Source organism: Salmo salar, chromosome 02, assembly GCF_965601325.2.
Source record: "Salmo salar chromosome 02, fSalSal1, whole genome shotgun sequence".
In the NCBI taxonomy this organism is placed as follows: domain Eukaryota; kingdom Metazoa; phylum Chordata; class Actinopteri; order Salmoniformes; family Salmonidae; genus Salmo; species Salmo salar.
Window position 1 is genome coordinate 93,148,506 of NC_138292.1, and position 13,229 is coordinate 93,161,734.

The 13,229-nt window shown below is 41.3% G+C and overlaps 1 protein-coding gene across 1 annotated transcript; it reads right to left on the minus strand.

The window, feature by feature from the left end:
- Nucleotides 1-2,779: 2,779 nt before the first annotated feature.
- On the minus strand, nucleotides 2,780-13,029 carry LOC145863058 (uncharacterized). The gene is made up of 2 exons (XM_082968308.1): nucleotides 12,531-13,029; nucleotides 2,780-6,347 (listed from the first exon to the last, which is right to left on the minus strand). The coding sequence occupies exons 1-2, from the start codon at nucleotides 12,784-12,786 to the stop codon at nucleotides 5,272-5,274; spliced, it is 1,332 nt and encodes a 443-aa protein (XP_082824434.1). The 5' UTR covers nucleotides 12,787-13,029; the 3' UTR covers nucleotides 2,780-5,271.
- Between the last annotated feature and the right edge of the window lie 200 nt (nucleotides 13,030-13,229).

The window sequence follows — 13,229 nt, forward strand, 5'->3', positions numbered from 1 at the left end:
AGCTGCTGCTGCTCCAATACAGTATGAGGTGAGACGGTGAACTGATGTTGAACTGGGCAGTCAGCTGCTGCTGCTCCAATACAGTATGAGGTGAGACGGTGAACTGATGTTGAACTGGGCAGTCACTCATTCATTCTGTACTATGAGTCTATCAAATCAAATTGAACTTTACCTTACAGTGAAATGATTATTTACAAGCCGCTAACCAACAATGCAGTTTTAAAAAGTACAAATAAGAATAATAAATAAAAGGAACAAGTAATTAAAGAGCAGAAGTTAAATAACAATAGCTAGACTATATACAGGGGGTACCGGTACAGAGTCAATGTGTGGGGGCACCGGTTAGTCGAGGTAATATGTACATGTAGGTAGAGTTATTAAAGTGACTATGCATAGATGATAACAGAGTGTGTGTGTGTGGGGGGGGGGGGGGCTTCCTCTGACACCGCCTGGTAAAGAGGTCCTGTATGGCAGGAATCTTGGCCCCAGTGATGTACTGGGCTGTATGCATTACCCCCTGTAGTGCCTTGTGGTCAGAGGCAGAGCAGTTGCCATACCAGGCAGGGATGCAACCAGTCAGAATGCTCTCGATTGTGCAGCTGTAGAAACTTTTGAGGATCTGAGGACCCATGCTAAATCTTTTCAGTCTCCTGAGGGGGAATAGGTTTTGTTGTGCCCTCTTCACGACTGTCTTGGTGCGCTTGGACCATGATAGTTTGTTAGTGATGTGGACACCAAGGACCTTGAACTTCTCAACCTGCTTCACTACAGCCCCGTCGATGAGAATGGGGGCGTGCTCTGTCTTCCTTTTCCTGTAATCCACAATCATCTCCTTTGTCTTGATCACGTTGAGGGAGAGGTTGTTTTCCTGGTACCACACGGCCAGGTCTCTGACCTCCTCCCTATAGGCTGTCTCGTCGTTGTTGGTGATCAGGCCTACCACTGTTGTGGCATCAGCAAACTTAATGATGCTGTTGGAGTCGTGCCTGGCTGTGCAGTCATGAGTGAACAGGGACTACAGGAGGAGACTGAGCAGCACCCCAGAGGGGCCCCTGTGTTGAGGATCAGTGTGGCGGATGTGTTGTTACCTACCCTTAAAAAACATGAGCTGGCGCACACCCAGAAAAATAGTTTGTGTGGAGGTCCTGACTAACCGCGAATAAACTATAAACTATCAAAATAAAGAAAGTTGTACACTCCATGTTTAAACTCCCAGCAATTGATTGGGTATTTACCAACGTTTCAGCATCACTGTGCCTTCCTCTGGGTGATGTCATGAATACTTGAACCAGGTTATGTAGACAAACAGTGCAATTAGTGTAACCAATGACAATAGTGAGGGGTGTGTCATAATGATTAAGTTAATTAAAATGAATTAGTGAAACTGTTAAAAAATAGTATATGTCATATTAAATATTTGACTCTATTGTTATCATATAGAAACATCATGGAATATTGTACATCATATTAGCATCAACATACATTACTGTTTCATTCAATTTCATATTTTCAAGTTCAGAAGTCAGAACCCATCACCTGCTATGTAAAAGAGACAGAAGAATGCACAATGGTCAATGCTATCTGGGATCCTTGGGACATCCCTACCCTAAACCCTAACCTTAACCCCTACCTTAACCATTTTAAATGTCAACTTCAACAGGCTAGGGACATTCAAGGATGTATCTCTACCTGAAAATACATGATCTAAGTGATTGATAGTTGGTATTCAGCAGTCATAAAGCCTAATTTACTTTAATGAACTACTAAAATAGTGATTTTGTCAGACAGCATAGACAGCAGCTCTACACTTTATTGACTGACTGACTGATCCATTCATCCTTCCATCCCTCCTCAGCCTTCCTCTCCTCTGAAGACCCAGTGAGGGTGGAGCTCAGTCAGAGAGCTGTTGAGGGACTGGTTAGGAAGAACACTTCTACAGCCAGAGAGGTGAGAGGTCACACATGGTTTAGATGGTAAATAGTTATGTCCCCTTAGTGGTTCATCACGTCAGCAAAAGGGAATATGTTCCATCATCTATGTTTATTTACATTAGTGCAAATTGTCCACTGATATTGGTGTAATTTCTGACCCCTTTTGGCTGTATGAAAGTTAATTTCCCCTCAGGCACACACATTTGTTCTTTGATATTATGAAGGTCATTTGTGTCAAATGTACTTTTCCCCACTCATTCACCCCATCTCTTTATATTGCTGATGCATATTCAGTGGCCTGACTGCATCCAGACTATCAAAGGCCCATCCTGGTAGATCTGAACCTAATGCAGCTTGGAGTGATCGGTTGACAGAAGTCACATTTAGGTGCCAGGTGTAACTGAGGCCATAGATGCTCCATATCCATTACTTTGAGTGTTTTATATAATATGACTGTGTTTCTGTGTTGCAGGGTCAGTCAATAAATGGAACAGCAAGGCCACAGAACATGACATAAGCAGAGCTGTGGGAGACCACCTCAAGCCCCTGGTAGAGCCGGGGGTGGTGTTTACCACTCCACCACGCCTTCAGCAGGCTGGAAAAGTGGGATTGATCTGGTTGATCCATTTGTTTGTTTCAGTTTTCAGTAGTTGAATCCTTTTCCTTGAAACATTTTTCATCTTCAACAAATGAACTGGGTTGGTTGAAAAGTGATACTCAATGTACATACCAGCACTATTTTGACGTAGTTGAAGATATGTTTTTCATACTAAGATGGACCAAGATATGTGTTGCTTTTGCAAGTCTGTTGATTGGTTGGTCATTGGGTTAATTTGTTTTGCAATATGTTCAAATCAAATCAAGCTTTATTTATACAGCACATTTCAGACATGGATGCAACACAATGGCTTCACAGGAAAAAACAAATGAAAATAAACAAATATTTACCACAACAAACATATGATAAAAAACAGTAGACTAACATTCTAAGGAAATGCCATTGATTGTTAATATTTTAATTGGATGCAACATCCAACCCAAAATATAAGCTTGTTTTACTACATTGTTTGTTGTTACGTTCCCCAGCAAGAAAAAATTAAAATGTTGCTCAAATAGAAGAGGAACTAACAACAACTAAACAGGTGGGGTTTTAGGAGGGGTTCTGAAAGACACTATGGGGGTGTCCACTGAAAGTTGACTAGTAACAACAACTGGGACCTAAAAGACACCCACCATGAGACCCACTAAATCTGCCCAAGAAGAGGCAAACAAAAGAAAAACCCACACCAAACTTAAAGACAGGAAGTAAACCAAAAAGGTGGAGCAACTAAAGGTGTTGACTCTCCACATGTATCAAGACAACTGGAGCACTGGGCCAGACACTCTTACATAGAACCTGGACCAGCTCAGGTGAAACACCTTCCCACTAACGAGATGGACAAGCCAGCACAGGTGTAACACATACTGACTAACGAGGTGACACCAATCAGTGCGTCCTACGTGCTAACGAGCTAGACGTGCTAACGAGCTAGACGTGTTAACGAGCTATACCTGTTAAAGTCCAACCTCAAAACATAAATAGAAATACCAAAGCCTGTAACACCTTCCCCTTTAAGACAACAAATATATCCTATATTTTTGATGGACAAGTTTGCTCACCACCAACAGAAAACAACTTCCATTTCACATTATGATCATCTACAATGCTTCACCTTCACCAATATAAACATGGTGTCTACTGGATGTCAACAATTAAAAACAAGAAAAACACGTATTTCTAAACAATAATATACAATAGTTTTATTTTCTCTCCTTTTTCTTTCTATAGAATCCTAAAACCCACTAGCTTCTAGAACTCTCGCCTTCCTAAAACTCACTAGCTTCTAGAACTCTTGTCTCCTTGGAACGAGCCCAAACAAAACTCATCTCCAATACGGAAAAACGTGCAGTCAAAATAAATTGTGATCCATGGCAACGCACTGGCTAAACGCAAAACACAAATCTTTTTGACTGCCCACCCTTGAGACAATCAGCAACCAAGTTGTCCTTACCACTGACATGTCTGATTTCAAGAGGAAACTCCGGCAATATCCGTAGTAACTTTCCACCTCACTGCAGAGCTTCTCTCTCTTTTCAGGGTTCACTAGATAGGCATGTTGTTGGATCGGGGCCCAGTCCCCAATGTCATGCTCTAGTACATTTGGTTTGGCACATCTGAGAATGAACCCTGATATTCTAAAAGCAGGATAACAATGTCAATATTATTGTACCAAAAAAATAAGTCAGTTGGTTGCATAAATAATTATCATTACTAAATGTTACATGAAATGTAAATATGAAATATTTGATTGCATAGTCTTATTTTCGATGTCTTTTCAATGACATGTTGCTAGATGGGATATCCCCAATGTCAAAACACAGTTTTAACGTGTCTAAATCAATAACCAACATGCAGAAACAGTTTGTGATATATTGAAAACCTAAACATAACATGTGCTATGTACACAAACATCTGCCACAATAATCATATTACTTGTATTTTTTTAAAACAAGCTCCTTATAAACTGCACAAGCAGCAATAAATCACTGATATCGAGTAGGGGGGGAATTAGGTTGTACGTGATGTTGAAACTAACAACTAAACAAAAACACATGGAAATGGGAGATATATTTTACCTCACTGGTTAGAGGACTACCTGCAGAAGACAGTCATCTACATTTTGGAGTGATGCATTTAAATGTAGGGGTCGCTAAACAAAGGAACACAACACTTATTCATCGATATCATGCTAAAATAATTTGTGTGACAGGAGGGAGATGAAGTTGCACATCCTGTTAAAACGAACAGCTCAAAAACCACATGGAATCTGGGAATAATGTGTACATCACTGGTTAGAGGACAATTTGTAGAAAGCAGCTAGCTACATTTTGAAGTGTTGCATTTGGATTCAAGTGCGTCACCAACGTGGTAAGTGTAACACAGCTCTTTTTTTGTTAGTCACTTTTTGTTAAATCTCATAAATAGTACTATTCCATTTCAGAGCCTGGATTTTCCCCCTGAGGCTAATATCCATATCATGTTGAAATCAATAGAACAGGGGGCAAATGTTTATGGTTGTACATTGTGACATCATTAAAATACTCCTACTACAAGGTTAAAACATTCTACATTGTGACATTATTTCATCGATATCATGAAACAACTCCTTCATGTATTTTCTGATGTTTAATCAGAGAATCTCTTCCCACATTGATCACAGCTATGATATTATCTTGTGTGTGTTCTCTGATGTGATAGCCAAGCAAATCTTGTCCCACATTGAATACAGCTATATTACAGCTATACTACAGCTATACAGCTATATTGTTTCTCTCCTGTGTGTGTTCTCTGGTGTATAGTGAGATAGCTAGACATAGAAAAACTCTTCCCACATTGAGTACAGCTATATGGTTTCTCTCCTGTATGAGTTCTCTGGTGTTTAGTGAGATCTCTAGATGTAGAAAAACTATTCCCACATTGGTTACAGCTATAAGGTTTCTCTCCTGTGTGAGTTCTCTGGTGTATAGTGAGATAGCTAGATGTAGAAAAACTATTCCCACATTGGTTACAGCTATAAGGTTTCTCTCCTGTGTGTGTTCTCTGGTGTAATTTTAGGCTGTCTGGCCGAGTAAAACTCTTCCCACATTGATTACAGCTACAAGGTTTCTCTCCTGTGTGTGTTTTCTGGTGCTTCTTCATATTCTGTGAAGATGAGAATCTTTTTCCACAATCTGAACAGTGGAATGGTTTCTCTTCTTTGTGTACTCGCTGGTGTCTAGTCAGATGGCAAGATGAAATATAAGTCTTCCCACATTGATCACAGCAATAAGGTTTCTTTCCTGTGTGTGTTCTCTGGTGTACTGTCAGTTCACTAGATGTAATAAAACTTTTCACACATTGATTACAACTAAAAGATTTCTCCCCTGTGTGTGTCCTCTGGTGTGATAACAGGTTGCTTGACTGAGTAAAACTCTTCCCACATTGAGTACAGCTGTACGGTTTCTCTCCTGTATGTGTTCTCTGCTGTATAATCAGATAGCTAGATGTAGTAAAACTCTTCCCACATTGATCACAGCTGTAAGGTTTCTCTCCAGTGTGTGTTCTCTGGTGTACTTTTAGTGATTTTAATCTTAAGTAACTCTTCCCACAATCAAAACAGTGGTGAGATTTCTCTCCTGTGTGTGTTCGCTGGTGTATTTTATGTTCTGTTGAAGATTTGCAATGTTTTCCACAGTCAGAGCAGCAGATAGATTTCTTCCCTGTGGGTCTCTGCTGGTGTTTCTTGAGGTGATAGAATCTGGACAGACTCTTCTCTGACTCGTTAGCATCATGATGTTGAGGCTCCCCAGAGGATCCATGATAGTCACGTCTCTCTCCTGTGTGAACAAGTCAGACAGATAGTTAAAGGCTCACAACAGCAGAAATCCACTGAAAAAGGTGATGCAAACAGCGTAGCCATGATACTGTACAACAATTGACGTCTGTAATGAATGTTAAAATTACTTGACAATTGTCTTAAGACAGTCAAGTGAGCAACAATAGTCATATTTAGTATTGTTTTCACATTAGTAGTAACTAGAAATAAGTAAAAGGTGTTGAACTCCTAAGCAGTGTGCCAGGCGACTTTTGTTCTCAAATATAGGCAACTTTCTGTGTTTGCTAAAATTGCGACAAGGGCAATGCACACACAATTTGATTGCAGAAACACCTCCCTGCTAATGCAGAAACCGCTAGTTATGGATGTAGTATATCTGCCTGGAGCAAAAATGGTGAGCAACTGGCCTAAGCTGTGCCATTAGAGATTCTGGGTTCGAGTCCAAGCTCTGTTGCAGCCGGCCGCGACCGGGAGGCCCATGGGGCGACGCACAATTGGCCCACCGTCGTCCGGGTTAGGGGAGGGTTTGGCCGGCAGGGATATCCTTGTCTCATCGCGCACTAGCGACTCCTGTGGCGGGCCGGACGCAGTGCACGCTGACCAGGTCGCCAGGTGTACGGTGTTTCCTCCGACACATTGGTGCTGCTGGCTTCCGGGTTGGATGGGCATTGTGTCATGAAGCATCGCGGCTAGGTTGGGTTGTGTTTCGGAGGACGCATAGCTCTCGACCTTCGCCTCTCCAGATTCCGTATGGGAGTTGCAGCGATGAGACAAGACTTTAAGTACCAATTGGGGAGAAAAAAAGGGGTGAAAAAAAAATATATATTTAAAAAATGGTGAGCAAAGATTAGTTTTCACAATGTATTCGGAATATTACAGCACTAGATCAGGAGTGCTACTCAAGGACTTCAACCAGTAAAATGCTCATTGGCTAGTTTTCCATCAGCCTGACAATGAGGTTTTGTCCACTAAGTGTATGCCAAAATGGTCTATAATCTCACCTAACAATAACATAGGTGACTTTATGGGTCCTACAGTAGGTCTAACAACAACATAGACCTAGGACTATAAATCATTTAATATTTCAGGTGAAACAAGGAGACTAAAATGTCTTTGTCATGACAATTCATAACCTGATCACCTGATAATGTTGTGAATAATCCCACTAGGCTACTCTGTAATGTGTTGTCATTCTAAATGTCCTGAATAAAGGAAAATAGCTCTGTGTGTTGTACAATAGCCTATCCATCAAGGAACAGTTCTCTACACATTATGAGCTAAGTATCTCCGTTTCCAAACAGACTAACGAGACCCTACTGTAAATCAAGTAAACAATAACACATTATAAATATCGATTTGTTTGGGATGTTGGATCCAACGTGGAGCACGGCATAACTGTCTTTACCGGTGTAATGAATGAAGAACTACATTTGACTGGCACTCAGAAAATGATTTCCTGGATCAGCTGATGATAGTTGAACATGTGACTGTAACTAAACAGCTACAGTATTAAGAATTATGTGTAATTATTGAAGAACCGCATTAATGACAGTATCCATTTGGGAGTTGTCAATAAAGTTAAGGTGACTCTCGGTTAGAACCATTGGATTTAGTAAACTGAAATGATTTAGGATTTCTGTGCCCATGAAAACTGTTTTCCCAGCGTAACATAAGGAGACAATAAATGTTACGTAGTTAGAGAGCATTTCAGAGAACTGAATACAAAAACTGTCCGACAGCAAGATCCAGTATTTAAGTTAACCTGTTAGGGCTAGGGGGCAGTATTGACACGGCTGGATAAAAAACCGTACCCGATTTAATCTGGTTACTACTCCTGCCCAGTAACTGGAATATGCATATAATTATTGGCTTTGGATAGAAAACACCCTAAAGTTTCTAAAACTGTTTGAATGGTGTCTGAGTATAACAGAACTCAAATGGCAGGTCAAAACCTGAGAAGATTCCATGCAGGAAGTGGCCTGTCTGACAATTTCTTTCCCTTCTTGATTATCTCTATCCATTACAGAGGATCTCTGCTGTTACGTGACACTTCCTACGGCTCCCATGGGCTCTCAGAAGGCGGTAAAAAGCTGAATCGTGGCTTTGCAGGCTCTGGTTGAAAAAAAGTAGCGCGTTTGGGTAGTGGCTGGTTACAGTACTGTGAGACTCAGGCGCGTGCCCGCGTCGACCCCATGCTATGTTTTCTTTTGTCTGTTTACCTAAACGCAGATTCCCGGTCGGAATATTATCGCTTTTTTACGAGAAAAATGGCATGAAAATGGATTTTAAACAGCGGTTGACATGCTTCGAAGTACGGTAATGGAATATTTAGAATTTTTTTGTCACGAATTGCGCCATGCTCGTGACCCTTATTTACACTTCGGATAGTGTCTTGAACGCACGAACAAAACGCCGCTATTTGGATGTAACGATGGATTATTTTGGACCAAACCAACATTTGTTATTGAAGTAGCAGTCCTGGGAGTGCATTCTGACGAAGAACAAAGGTAATCAAACTTTTGTAATAGTAAATCGGAGTTTGGTCAGAGCTAAACTTGGTGGGTGTCTAAATAGGTAGCCGTGATGGCTGGGCTATGTACTCAGAATATTGCAAAATGTGCTTTCACCGAAAAGCTATTTTAAAATCGGACACCTCGCTTGCACAAAGGAGTTCTGTATCTATAATTCTTAAAATAATTGTTAGGTTTTTTTTGTGAACGTTTATCGTGAGTAATTTAGTAAATTCACCGGAGGTTTGCGGGGGGTATGCTAGTTCTGAACGTCACATGCTAATGTAAAAAGCTGGTTTTTGATATAAATATGAACTTGATTGAACAAAACATGCATGTATTGTATAACATAATGTCCTAGGTGTGTCATCTGATGAAGATCATCAAAGGTTAGTGCTGCATTTAGCTGTCTTCTGGGTTTTTGTGACATTATATGCTAGCTTGAAAAATGGGTGTCTGATTATTTCTGGCTGGGTACTCTGCTGACATAATCTAATGTTTTGCTTTCGTTGTAAAGCCTTTTTGAAATCGGACAGTGTGGTTAGATTAACGAGAGTCTTGTCTTTAAAATGGTGTAAAATAGTCATATGTTTGAGAAATTGAAGTAATAGCATTTCTAAGGTATTTGAAAATCGCGCCACGGGATTACACTGGCTGTTGCGTAGGTGGGACGATTTCGTCCCGTCTAGCCCAGAGAGGTTAAAGTTCATCATATGACAAGCTTAACGTTATGACTATAACTACTGTTCCCTGAAGGAGGGAAACTAGGTACAACATACTATTAAATCCACACGTTATGACTATAACTACTGTTCCCTGAAGGAGGGAAACGAGGTACAACATACTATTAAATCCACTGGCTTACTGGTGTTCTTCCATGCCGTCCCTGGGAGGGGTGCGTCACTTGAGTGGGTTGAGTCACTGACGTGGTCTTCCTGTCTGGGTTGGCGCCCCCCTTGGGCTGTGCCGTGGCGGAGATCTTTGTGGGCTATACTCGGCCTTGTCCCGGGATGGTATGTTGGTGGTGGGAGATATCCCTCCAGTGGTGTGGAGGCTGTGCTTTGGCAAAGTGGGTGGGGTTATATCCTACCTGTTTGGCCCTGTCCGGGGGTTTCATCAGATGGGGCCACAGTGTCTCCTGACCCCTCCTGTCTCAGCCTCCAGTATTTATGCTGCAGTAGTTTATGTGTCTGGGGGCTAGGGTCAGTCTGTCACATCTGGAGTATTTCTCTTGTCTTTTCCGGTGTCCTGTGTGAATTTAAATATGCTCTCTCTAATTCTCTCTTTCTCTTTCTCTCTCTCGGAGGACCTGAGCCCTAGGACCATGCCTCAGGACTACCTGGCTTGATGACTCCTTGCTGTCCCCAGTTCACCTGGCCGTGCTGCTGCTCCAGTTCCAACTATTCTGCCTGCAGCTATGGAAACCTGACCTGTTCACCGGACGTGCTACCTGTCCCAGACCTATTGTCCCAGACCTGCTGGAACCCTGACCTATTCACCGGACGTGCTACCTGTCCCAGATCTGCTGTTTTCAACTCTCTAGAGACAGCAGGAGCGGTAGAGATACTCTCAAAGATCGGCTATGAAAAAGCCAACTGACACTTACTCTTGTGTTACTGACTTGTTGCACCCTCGACAACTACTATGATTATTATTATTTGACAATGCTGGTCATTTATGAACATTTGAACATCAAGGCCATGTGCTGTTAAAATCTCCACCCAGCACAGCCAGAAGAGGATTGGCCACCCCTCATAGCCAGGTTCTTCTCTAGGTTTCTTCCTAGGTTTTGGCCTTTCTAGGGAGTTTTTCCTAGCCACCGTGCTTCTACACCTGCATTGCTTGCTGTTTGGGGTTTTAGGCTGGGTTTCTGTACAGCACTTTGTGATATCAGCTGATGTAAGAAGGGCTATTGAAATACATTTGATTTGATTTGATTTATGACTATAATTACTGTTCCCTGAAGGAGGGAAACTAGGTACAACATACTATTAAATCCACACCTCGCTGGAAGCCCCGCATTCCACAGGTGATGAGCGTGAGACTCAGATATATTCCTTAAATGATTTAATCCTTAAATTTAATACCTCACTTCACCGACCCAGGAAGTGGCGGAGCCAAACAGGTGTTGTAACTCGTTCATAACTGGCACGCAGATCGGTAGAAATGGTAAGATAAATTGGCACTTCAAACAGAAATGGAAAAAGTTTGCCTATTTTACCGGAAACTTCAGGAGCATAACGTCAGAATTAACGAAGGCCAGCAGCAGGTGGGAATTGGTTATTTTCTTCTGGTTATATTGATCTCTGGCTTCCTCAAGTCATTTGTGTGTGTTAATTATTTAATCAAATGCTTGAAGCATCAGTTCAGTTCAAGTTCTGCACATACAGTTGATTTTATTAAACACATGGGGTGTGTCTATATGAACAAATACACGTCATACAATTTCAACCAATCAATTGGTAGAAAGAAAATACTATTTTTTTTAATCTGCCCTAGAACATACATGCATTCAGACCCCTTCCTTTTTACACATTTGGTTATTATAAAATGGATATATTTTTTTCAATTATCAATTTTCAGACAATACCTCATAAAGACATCACAATACCCCATAAAAGTGAGAGAAAAAAAGTTTAGAAATGCTTGTGTATATATATATATATATATATAGGTCATGCCAGTAGGTTACAGTAGGTTGTATCTCTCTAGGTCATGCCAGTAGGTTACAGTAGGTTGTATCTCTCTAGGTCATGCCAGTAGGTTACATCTCTCTAGGTCATGCCAGTAGGCTACAGTAGGTTGTATCTCTCTAGGTCATGCCAGTAGGTTACAGTAGGTTGTATCTCTCTAGGTCATGCCAGCAGGTTACAGTAGGTTGTAACTCTCTAGGTCATGCCAGTAGGTTACAGTAGGTTGTAACGCTCCCTAGGTCATGCCAGTAGGTTACAGTTGGTTGTATCCAAGTGGAAACAATTATCAACCCAATGTGGAAAGTGTTGAATTTGGTCAACAACAAAATTAATGGCTTATTTGCTACGTGAGGTTTACTTGATCTAACAGAAGTTTCGTAATGATTAAGTTGTTATGTGGACACGTGACATACCGACAACTTTGATAGAAACACTATAGGAGTTGTCTCCAGATCGCTATGCATATTCATGCTAGTAGCTTAGCATCTCTCTCCATTGAATACAGGCGGTTGACGACAACAACCCTCATAGAATATAAACAATAGATTACAATAATAAGATGTATCCACCAATCCAAAGACAGGATAGGCGGGAGATAGACAACCCACAGTGCAGCTTTGTGGACAACGACTCCCCTTGTTAGGGCGGAGAGACATCTTGTCAGTATATCCATAATCTTTGGTGTAGCCAACCCAACTCTCACATGGCTCTATTGTGGGGAACGGTGTGTAGTAAAACATCACTACATTAAACTCACTACATGCCGTGGCCCCCGAAGTCTGCGGTCAGCAGATAGACCCTTCTCAAATATATATGTTAAGTCACTTTTTGGAAACGGAACGGAGAAAACAAGGGGTAGCTTGTTCTCTACGTCCTGATTCTAGACATATCAGTCATCATCCCAGGGCCCTCCGTTGAAGAGGTATTGACGAGCCAACTCCGAATATCCAAAGTTAAAAACTAATTGAAGGTGGTACTTACTGGTGTTAATCAGATCTCCTATCTCCTCCTCTTCATCTTTCAATGTGACAGTAATCTCCCCATCCTCCTCTTTCACTCTGAACACGTCTTCCTCTTCTTCTTTCGCTGTAACAGCCTCGCCCTCTACTTCTTGTTTTACTATAACATCCTCCTCTTCCTTCTCCTCTTTCACGACAATGTTCAGCCCCAGAGCTTCTTTCTCCGTCCAACAGACCTCCTCTTCTTTAACAGGAGGGGAGTAGTTTAGGGAGCTCATGTTCGGGGATGTTAGCTAGCTAGCTATCATTAGCGACTAGGCTAATGCTAACTTAACCAGCCAGCTACTATAGCTGACTAATATAACAATAACGTAATATTAAATTAAATAGGTTAACAAGTAGATACGATAGACGTGTGTCTAAAACACAGTAGCTAATATAGACCGAAAGCGTATAAATAGCTTGAATCTTTCGGCTATGTTGGCTAGCAAGCTACCGAGGTGGTTGACGAGCTGTTTATGAAGAACCGTCCACTAGATTATACGTCACGCTGCAGCATCGCCTGAAAGACGCACATCGCCGTCTGCTGACTGGAGGGAAACGCTGTTGAGGAGCAGATTTTATTTTCAGATAAAGATTATTTTAAATGGATTTAATTAAATAATACTGTTATATTGAGACATACAAAGACCTGAATGTGTTGGTTGATTAGTGCGAATTT